General features: G+C 35.0%; 1 protein-coding gene across 7 annotated transcripts in view; it reads left to right on the plus strand.

Moving 5' to 3' along the window:
• The first annotated feature begins 308 nt into the window (after window positions 1–308).
• Window positions 309–11,214, plus strand: part of LOC123650043 (cytochrome P450 2C18-like) — a 32,159-nt gene continuing 21,253 nt past the window's right edge. The window contains exons 1-2 of one of the 7 annotated variants that reach the window (XM_045568434.1): window positions 309–469; window positions 7,615–7,728. Coding sequence is in view for 2 of the 7 variants with exons in the window: in XM_045568432.1 (XP_045424388.1) it covers window positions 7,638–7,688 (51 nt within the window). In the remaining 5 variants the exon portion in view is untranslated. Of the gene's footprint in view, window positions 470–3,270; window positions 3,410–7,614; window positions 7,729–11,214 lie in introns of those variants that run through there. The other 6 variants (XM_045568432.1, XM_045568435.1, XM_045568436.1 and 3 more) reach the window with 6 other exon arrangements.

Consider the following 11,214-nt stretch of genomic DNA (forward strand, 5'->3'; position numbering starts at 1 on the left):
TGATCTAAATAGAACCAGCAAGGTTATTTTATCCAAAATAAGGGAGTGTGGTTCTTTTTGAATTTAAAGCCACATGAACCAGACATTAAATTACTGCTTCTCTTTGTTCTAGATAAAGAGTTCACTGAGACCTGGGTTCATGTAAGTTCTAAATGTTATAAAATGAAACTTTTCTAACTGCTACTTTAGTTAAGTATTGCTGAAATGTTTATTTTGAGTCACTGCTTAGGGTAAATCATTGACTACTGCATCATAGCACAGACTCAATAAATGTTGAATTTCCCGGGAGTGACTGTTTTGCTTGGAGAGAAGCATGTGAGATGGAGGATTTATGGGTTCCAGGGCCAGCTTTACCACCTGCAGACACCAAGTCCTTGGCCAATCTATGAGGCCTTGCTTTCTTATCCTTAAAGTGGGATAATTTTACTTTAGGTAAAGGTAATTGAGAGAATCAAAACTGATATTTTTGGTGAGAAAATTTTCTGTGAATTGTCAGAATCTCTATAAAAATGAAGGCTAAACATTATGTAACTTGGGGTCTTGATAAATACTTTATTTTTCCTTACAAAACAGCTTAGAAATAAATATACTAACCAATCTTAAACAAATATGATTATATCTTTACAGGCCTTACCTTTGTACATGCATCGGCATTACTCATCTGGTAATGTATATCATTCCAGTGATATGCTGATTTCTTTTCCTTTGGATAAATACCCACCAGTGGGACTACTGGATTATATGATAGTTCTATTTTTTTTTGAGAAATTTCCATACTGTTTTCCATAATGAGTATAGTGACTTACATTCCCACCAACAATGTGTAAGAGTTCCCCTTTTTCTGCATCTTCAGCAGTACCTGTTATTTTTTCTTTTTAATAACAGCCATTGTCTCTAGGGTAAGATAATATCTCATTGTGGTTTTAATTTATATTTCTTTGATAGTTAGTGATGTGTATTTTTTCTGTATACCTGTTGGCTATGAGTATGTCTTCCTTTGAGAAATGTCTATTCATGCCCTTGCCCAGTTTTTTGGTGAGATTATTATTTTTTTTTTCTTGAGTTGTTTGAATTCCCTGTATATTCTGAATATTAGTACCTTGTCGAGTGAATATTTTGGAAATATTTTTCCCCTTCTGCAGATTTTCTCTTTGCTCTGTTGATTGTTTCTTATCTGTGCAGAAGCTTTTTAGTTTAATATAGTCCCATTTGTCTTTTTGCCTTTGTGGCCTGTGGCTTTTGTGATCTTAGTCTAAAATCTTTGCCTAGACTAATGTCCTGAAATGTTTCCCCTATTTTTTCTTCTAGTAGTTTTATAGTATTGGGTCTCATGTTTAAGTCCTAAATACATCTCAAGTTGATTTTTGTATATGGTGGTAAGTATGGGTAAGGTTTCATTCTTCTGCAGATGGATATCCAATTTCTCCAGCACCCTTCATTGAAGAGGATATCCTTTCCCCGGTGTATGTTCCTGGTACCTCTGTTGAATATCGGTTAGCTGGAAACATGTAGTTTTATTTCTGCATTATCTATTCTGTTTTATTGGTCTATGTGTCTGTTTTCATACCAATACCATGATGTTTTGATTACAATAGCCTTGTAGTATATTTTGAAGTCAGGTAGTGTGATGCATCTAGCTTTGTTCTTTTTGTTCAGGATTGCTCTGGCTATTCCATCTCTTTTTTGATTCTATACTAATTTTAGGATAGTTTTTTCCATTTCTGTGAAGAGTGTTATTGGTGTTTTGATAGGAATTGCATTGACTTTGTAGATTGATTTGGGCAGCATGATCATTTTAATGATATTTATTCTTTTGCTCTATGAGCTTGGGATGTCTTTTCATTTGTTTGTGTCCTCTTCAACTTCTTTTATCGGTGTTTTATAGTTTTTTTTGTAGAGGTCTTTCACTTCCTTGGTTAAATTTATTACTAGGTATTAATACTGTTAGCTATTTTATTTTTCCATAGCTGTTGTAATTAAATTGCCTTCTTGATTTCTTTCTCAGTTAGTTCATTATGATAGAAATGCTACTGATTTTTGTATGTTGATTTTTCACCTTGCAACTTTAAAGAATTTATTAGTTCTAACAGGTTTTTTTTTTTTGTGTGGAGTCTTTAGTTTTTTTCTAGATATAAGCTCATGTGATGTGTAAAGAGGAAGAATTCATCCTCCTCTTTTCCAATTTGGATGTCTTTTATTTATTTTTCTTGCCTGACTCTTCTGGCTAGGACTTTTAGTACTATGTTAAATAGTAGTGGAGAAAGTGGGCATCCTTGTCTTATTCTAGTTTTTAGATTCATTCAATATGATGTTAGCTATGGACTTGTCATATATGGCTTTTATTATATTGAGGCATATTTCTTTTGTGCCTAGTTTCTTGAGAATTTTTATAATGAGGGGAAATTGAATTTTACCAAATGCCTTTTCTGCATATATTGAGGTGATCATTTTGGCTTTGTTCTTCATTCTGTTGAAGTGGTATATCATGTTTATTGATTTCTGTATGTTGATGCATACATGCATCTTTGAGTTAAATCCCACTTGATCATTGTATTTTCTTTTTGATATACTGTTGGATTTGGTTTGCTAATATTTTCTTGAGGATTTTTGTGTTTATGTTCATTAGGGATATTGGCTTCTACTTTTTTTGTCCCATCTTTGTCTGGTTTTGGTATCAGAGTAATAATGTTCTCATAGAATGAGTTAGGGAGAATTCACTCCTCTTCAATTTTTTGGAATAGTTTGAGGAGAACCAATGTAGTTCTCTGAAAGTTTCATAGAATTCAGCAGTCAATCTATCTGGTTCTGTAATTTTCTTTTGCGAGAGCCCTTTTATTACTGATTATTTTTAAATATTTGCATCTCCTTTTCATTTTCCAGTTCTCATCCCTGGCCGGGCACGGTGGCTCACGCCTGTAATCCTAGCACTCTGGGAGGCTGAGGCGGGCGGATTGTGTGAGCTCAGGAGTTCAAGACCAGCCTGAGCAAGAGCGAGACCCCGTCTCTACTAAAAATCGAAAGAAATTATCTGGCCAACTAAAAATATATATAGAAAAAATTAGCCAGGCATGGTGGCGCATGCCTGTAGTCCCAGCTACTCGGGAGGCTGAGGCAGGAGGATCCCTTAAGCCCAGGAGTTTGAGGTTGCTGTGAGCTAGGCTGATGCCACGGCACTCACTCTAGCCGGGCAACAGAGTGAGACTCTGTCTCAAAAAAACAACAAACAAACAAACAAACAAACAAACAAAGTCTATGGCCCTGTGTTCAGCGTGTATTTTGAAATGAAGCCTACTGTGATGTTGCATGGGTACAAAGCAGTGAAATAAGCCTTGAGAGATATGAGAGAGGAGTTCTCTGGACGAGGCAGAGTTTCCCAGTGATAGAAATATTTAATAAAGTATTATACTTGGTAGGTGTTCACATGGCTCTGTCGGCATTGGTGATGGGGTTGAGGAGGGTGGACTTCAGAGACTTGAAGAGCTCCTCAGTCAGAACTTGGCCCACCTATGTGACTTCTAATTATCACCTTTTTCTTTCTTGCTTGGGATCTCTCTCCTAGTCTGTTTCCCCTACTGTTAGAAATCATTTTCAGCAATGGAATGAAATAGAAGGTGTCTGGCATTTCTCATTTGTGACCCTGTGGAATTATAGGATGGGGAAGAGGGACATTGAGGACTGTTTTTGAAAGGAGGCCTGCTGGATTGTGGAGGAATTGAGAAACACCAAGGATGGGTGACTCTCTACTCTGTATCACTGACCTTAACAGTCAGCTGTCTTCTCTAATGATGCTCATGGAAACATTTCAGTGTGGCTAGATCTTTCATTATTGGTCCGAGTTGTCAGCCTTCATGTGGAGGAGAGAGATTTGAAGCAGAAATCCAAGGGAGCTTGTATCTGTTCTTGTGTTTGTACACAATGACTTGCATACGGTGTATAAAAGCCTCATTTAATCCTATTCTAGCCCAAAGTTTGTTTTCAAATCATTACATTATGAAGACAGAAGGTTTTGAGTTTCATTTTTACAAATTGTTAAAGAGCAATGGTTTTTTTCATAGTGTAAGCATGGATTATCTATTCTAGAACATTTTACCAAGGAATATTTGTCAAGTGAACATGGTGGGAATGATCTCATCACAAACTTATGGAGCATGAAAAAATGATATGCGCTTTCAATTTATTAGTCTATATTTTTGTGGTCAGCCTCACTGACATGTCTGAGGAGTTTTCTAAGGCCTATAGTTCTGATGCCTACATTTCTGGTAATAATGATGGTTATCTATGGTTTTAATTGCCTCAACATCTCTTATTGCATCCCTCATCAACTGCCTTCTCCCTCTAAACACAGGGATATTTTAAAAGTCTCAGCATGTGGTTTTTAATGTTACTAACTACTTACTATATTGGCATATAGTTTAAGAAAATGTGCTAATGCATAATTCTGTAAAATACAGAAGTAGCAGGTTATAAAATGATTTAACTAGGTTTCAATTATTATTAATAACTCTTTACTCTCTCTAACTGTAAGTTTGTCTAATTCACTGTTATGAATTTTACCTTGAGAAATTCTACCAAGTTCTCACAGTGAAGACTGGAGAAAAATCCCCTCATGATTCCAGTAGGGGAAGGAGGGAAGTAGCCATTTTTAGCATTTCTGTTCTTAATAAGATCTGCTCTCAAGAGAAATTATTTTACCAAAATGTACCTACTGGGACTTTATAAGAGCCTGATGGATCTAGGGGAAGGTAAATAGTTAACTTTAGATCCTTCTAGCCTTCCTGTCTTACCTAAGTGGTTCTGCAGGGAAAGGCTCACTAAAAGACTGAGACCTAATCATTGAAGTGTAGAATATTACCCTTCACCCAACAATTTGTTACCACATTATTAAAGGCCTATTTATAGCAGTTTCTCTTAGTACATCATATCTGGACTTCAACATAAAATTATTAATACAAGGCCTCCTAAAATGCAAAAACCAGTGAAGAAACAGATCAAGCATCAGAACCAAACTCAGATATGTCAGGGATGTTGGAATTATCAGACGAGGAATTTAAAGTAACTATGATTAATATGTTAAAGGCTCTAAAGGAGAAGCAGATGTCATGAAAAAATGCATGGGTAATATAACCAGAGAGATGGGAATACTTTCAAGGGCTAATTAGTATACTGCAAAGAACTTGTGAGGTTGAGGATATGTCAATGGAAACTTCCAAAACTGATAAAGTAAAGAGAGAAAGACTGGTAAATTAGAATGGAAGAATCTAAGACCAAAGGTCTCTGTCTCTGTTCTTGTGCCAGTCCCATGCTGTTTTGGTTATGACAGCCTTGAAGTAAAGCTTGAAGTCTGGTAGACTGATGCCTCCCAATTTGTTCTTTTTGCTTAAGATTTCTTTGGTTATAAGCAGTCTTCTCTGTTTCCATACAAAGCATAGAATTATTTTTTCTAGATCTGTAAAGCATGATGATGGTATTTTAATAGAGATTGCATTAATTCTGTAGATCACTTTAGGTAGTATGGACATTTTAACAATATTGATTCTGCCAATCCATGAGCATGGTAGGGTTTTCCATGTGTTTCTGTCTTCTAGGATTTCTGTTCTCAGTGTTTCATACTTCTCCCTATATAGGTCTCTCACCTCCTTCATTAAACATTTTTCTAAATATTTAACTTTCTTTGATGCTATTGTGAAAGGCATTGCATCTTTGATTTGATTTTTGGCTTGACTCTTATTTGCATATATAAATGCCACTAATTTGTGTTCATTGATTTTGTATCCTTAGACTTTACTGAGTTCATTTATCAATTCTAGGAGTCTCTTGGTTGAATTCTTAGGATTTTCTAGATACAATATCATATGGTCAGCAAAGAGTGAGAGTTTGACCTCTTCTGCCCACATTTGGACACCCATAATTCCCCTCTCTTGTCTGATTGCTCTGGCAAGGACTTCCAGCACTATGTTGAATAGAAGTGGAGATCGTGGGCAACCTGGTCTGGTTCCAGTTCAAAGCAGGAATGCTTTCAGTTTTTCCCCATTCACTATGATATTGTCTGTGTGTTTATCACATATGGCTTTAATAATTTTAAGGTATGACCCATCTATGCCTATTTTTTTAAGAGTTTTTATCATAAAAGTGTGCTGGATTTACCAAATGTTTTTCTACATCTATGGAGAGAATCATGTGGTCTTTGTTCTTGCTTTTATTTTATTTTATTTTATTTTATTTTATTACTATGAAAATCTCTATGCCCACAGACTGGAAAATGTAGAGGAAATGGATAAATTCCTAGAAACACACAACCTCCCTAAATTTAAATCAGGAAGACATAGAAATCATGAACAGACCAATAAAGAGTAGTGAGTTTGAAGCAGTAATAAAATAATCTCTCAACAACAACAACAAAAAGCCCCAGGCCAGATGGAATCACAGCCAAATTCTACCAGACATAGAAACAACTGGTACCTGTCTTATAGAAATTATTCCATAACATTGAGAAGGAGGGAATCCTCCCTAATCCATTCTTTAATGTGAAGCCAGTATCACCTTGATACCAAAGCCAGGAAAGGACATAAGGAAAAAAAAAAACAAAAACCCTAGACCAATATGCCTTATAAACATAGATGCAAAAATCCTCAATAAAATACTACTAAACATTCATTCAACATCACATCAAAAAGTTAATTTGCCATGATCAAATGGGCTTCATTCAAGAGATGCAAGCGTGGTTCAACATATGCAAATCAATAAATGTGATTCATCACATAAACAGAAGCAAAAACAAAGACCACATTATTATCTCAATAGATGTAGATAAAGCATATGATGAAATCCAGCACCCTTTCATGACAAAATTCCTCAACAAACTTGATATAGAAGGAACATACTTCAAAATGATATAGCCATATATGAAAAACCCACAGCCAACAATATACTAAATTGGGAAAAGTCGAAATCATTCCCCTATGAACTGGAACAAGACTGATTCAACACAGTAGTGGAAGTCCTAGCCAGAGCAATCAGGCAAGAGGAAGAATTGAAGAGTATCAAAATCAGGAAAGAGAAAGTCAAAATATTGCTTTTCTCTGATGATATGATTTTATATTTGAAAACCCAAGAGTCTACCAAAAGAGTCCTAGCATAGATAAATAAATTGAGCAAAGTCACAGGTTACAAACACAATGTACATAAATCAGTTGTATTTTTCTATACTAAAAATTGGTAAGCTGAGCGTCACATCAAAGATTCAATACCACCCACAATCACTACAAAGAAAATAAAATACTTAAGAATATACTTAACCCAGTAGGTGATTGAACTCTACAAGGAGAAGTATGAAACCATAACTCTAACCTTGTGTCATTGATGATACAAACAGATGGAAAAACATCTCATGTTCATGGATGGGTACAATCAACATGTTCCTGCTACCCAAAGTGATTGGCAGATTCAACACAATCTCCCTCAAAATACCAACATCATATTTCATGGGTCCAGAAAAAATAATTTTGTGCTTCATTTGGATCCAAAAAGAGCTCAAATATACAAAGCAATATTAAGCAAAAAAATAAATCTGGAAGCATCGCATTACTAACATTATTTCTTCTTATTTGTTTACAGGTCAAAATATTAAGAGCCTACAAATGTCTTTGGCTACATGGATTACCTTTATAATGCTTGAGTCATGGCTACAGGTGTGCCCATAGCCCAAATAGTGCTAATTTTATCCATTGGGTAGGTTTTTGCCCCTCCCCTCTTTCCCTCTCCCTCTACTTGATTTCCACTGATTTTTACTTTCCTCTGTGCACATCTGTGCTCATCACTTAGTTTCAGTTTAATAATGAGTACATGTGTTTGGTTTTCTAGTCTTGAGATAATTTACTTAGGACAATGGTCTCCTGTTCCATCTTACCTGACTTTAAATTATACTATAAGGCCATAGTAACCAAAACAACATGGTACTGGTATAAAAGTAGAGACATAAAACAATGGAAAGGAATAGAGAACCCAGATATGAAACCATCTACCTACAACCAACTGGTCTTAGAAAAAGTAGACAACAATAGACATGGGGGAAGGGAAACCGCATTCAATAAATGCTTCTGGGAAAACTAGATAGCCATATGCAGAAGAGTGAAACAGGACCCTATCATTTTCTTATACAAAAATTGGAGATGGATAACAGATTTAAATGAAGGAATGGAACCATAAAAATTCTAGAATAAAATGTAGAAAAAACTCTTTTAGAAATTGTTCTAGGCAAAGTATTTATGACTAAGATCCCAAAAGCTAGTGTAGCAACAATAAAAATGAACAAATGGGACTTAATTAAATTAAAAATTTTCTGTATAACAAAGGAAATAATCAACAGGGTAAAGAGACAACCTATAGAATGGTAGAAAATATTCACAAACTATATATCCTATAAAGGGCTAATACCCAAAATCTACAAGGAACTCAAAGAAATCAGCAAGAAAAAAACAAATAATACCATTAAAAAGTGAGAAAAATGACATGAACAAAAGTTTTCTGAAAGAAGATAGACAAATGGCCAACAAACAAATGAAGAAATGCTCAACATCACTAATTATCAGAGAAATACAAATTAAAACCACAATGAGATATCACCTTTCCCCTGTCAGAATTGCCATTACTGAAATGTCAAAAAACAGTAGATGCTGGCATGGATACAGAGAGAAAGGAATGCTTATACACTGTTGTTGAGACTGCAAATAAGTAAAACCTCTATGTAAAACATATGGAGATTCCTCAAAGAAATAAATACAGACTTATCATTTGACCCAGAAATCCCACTACTTGGTATCTACATATAGGAAAAGAAGTCGTTTTATCAAAAGGACACCGATAGTGGAGTGTTCATTGCAGTACAATTTATAATCACAAAGATGTGGAACAAGAAAAGAGAATAAAAGCTATATTAATTGAAAAGGAAGAAACAAAACTGTGATTTGCAGATCACATAATTGTCTATGTAGAAAATCCCAGAGAATAAAAGAATCCCCAGAAACACCAAAAAAGAAATATAAAACAAAGTAGGAGTGAGAAAAAATCTCCCGGAATTTATAAGCAATTAGAGTAAAGTTTCAGGATATGAACCTAAGGTATAGCAGTGAATTAATTTCCTAGTGAATTACATACTAGCCATGAACAATTGAAATTAAAAACATAATATCACTTATATTAGTACAAAAATTATGAAATGCTTAGGTATCAGTGTGAGCAAATATGTACAAGATAATATGGAGAAAACTACAAAACTCTAATGAAAGAAACCAAAGACCTAAATAGATGAAGAGATATTCCATGTTCATAGATGAAGACTCACGATTGTCATCAGTCTTGTCATTATGATCTATGGATAAAATGCAATCCCAGCTAAAATCCAAAAAAGTTCTTTTTTATTTTTTAGTTAACAATCTGATTGTATAGATTATATGGAGTGTTAAAGAAGAAGAACAAAGTTGGGAGACTGACCCTGCCTTAGCCGACTTAAAGACGTACTATACAGCTAGAGTAATCAAGACAGTGTAGTATTGCTAAAACATTAGTTAAACAGAATAATAGAACAGAATGTAAAGCTTGAAATATATACTACACAATATTAGGAATACAGTTAACAGAATAATTATCCACAAATATAGTTAACTGATTTTTGACTAAGAAGCAAAGACAATTCAAGGGAGAAATGACAGTCTTCTCAACAAATGTTGCTGGAACTATTGGACTTCCTTGCACAACAATGAATCTAGATGTACACCTTACATTATTCACAGTCGTTAACTCAAAATAGTTCAAAGACTTAAATGTAAAATGCAAAACTATAAATTTTCAATAGATGAATGGATGAACTTTGATGCATTGTTTTTCTGTACAATGGAATATTATTTAATGTTAAAAATAAATGAACTGTCAGGACATGGAGGAAACTTATGCATATTAGTGGATGAAAGGAACCAATCTGAAAAGACTACATACTGTGTGATTTCAACTATTAGTATATCACAGTCTGGAAAAGGCAGAACAAAGGCAACACGACATGATCATTCATTGCCAACGGCTTTTAAGGGAGGGAAGGATGCATAGGGAGAGCACAGAGGATTTTTAGGGTAGTATAACTATCCTGTATGATACTAGAATGATGGGTACATGTCATTTATCCATTAGTCAAAACCATAGAACATACAACACAAATAGTGAAGCCTATATAAACTATAAAATTTGGTTGATGATTATTTGTAACTGTTGGATCATTGATTGTAACTAATAAACCACACTGATTAGGATAGCTAATGTGGGAGAGGATATGGTTGTGTGTGGGGAGAGGGTATGTGGGACCTGTGTACTTCTTACTTAGTTTTTCTGGAAACCTGAAACTCCTCTAAAAAATAAATTCTATAATTTAAAAAACTCTCTCTAATCCACAACTCTAGCAAAGGAAAGGCTTGCTTTACACTTTGACTGTGGTGGGCTTAATACTGATGATGTCCTGATGAACTGCGCTAAGATGGGAATTCTGTGGGATGGGATGTGAGATGTCACTGAGCTGAAAGTTGGACCTTGGAGATTCTATTAATAATACGTCTTGTGCTGATGCCTTGGTGACACTTTATCTCGCTAAGTTGCCAATTGCTCATTCCTAAATAACGAAGCCAAGTTTAGAACTGGTTTTCTGAGAGATCTCTTTAAATTGTCTATGACTCTTTCATTCCGTAAAAAGAAAGGTGCATTAGGAGCCTCAGCTCAACAGAAAGAAGGAAGAGCAGAGCAGGGACACCTGTGTCTCAGGGAATGAAATGATTGCTTTCCAGAGAGCAATTGAGCTTATTTTATCTAAATAAGGTGGTGTGGTTCTTTTAGACCAATGTGAGTCAGGTAGAAAATTCCTTCTTCTCTTTGGTCTGGATAAAGTGTTTGTCACATATGTATGCACTGAGGTTTTAAAGGTTATAAAACCAAACTCTTTTGACCTCTAGTTTAGTCAATCAGTGCTGTAAAATTTAACTAAATTAATGTTCAAGTTTAAAGTCACTGATGAGGTTCAATAATGAAATATTGAATCTTAGTACACAATATGTAAATTTTGGTGAACCCGGTTGAACTGAATGTTTTGCTTGTGGGTAGGGTGCAATTGTTGGGTTATTGATTCTGGACTCAGCATTTCTGCCTGCAGTTTGTATCCTTGGCCAAAGTACTGAATCT

Source organism: Lemur catta, chromosome 14, assembly GCF_020740605.2.
Source record: "Lemur catta isolate mLemCat1 chromosome 14, mLemCat1.pri, whole genome shotgun sequence".
NCBI lineage: Eukaryota > Metazoa > Chordata > Mammalia > Primates > Lemuridae > Lemur > Lemur catta.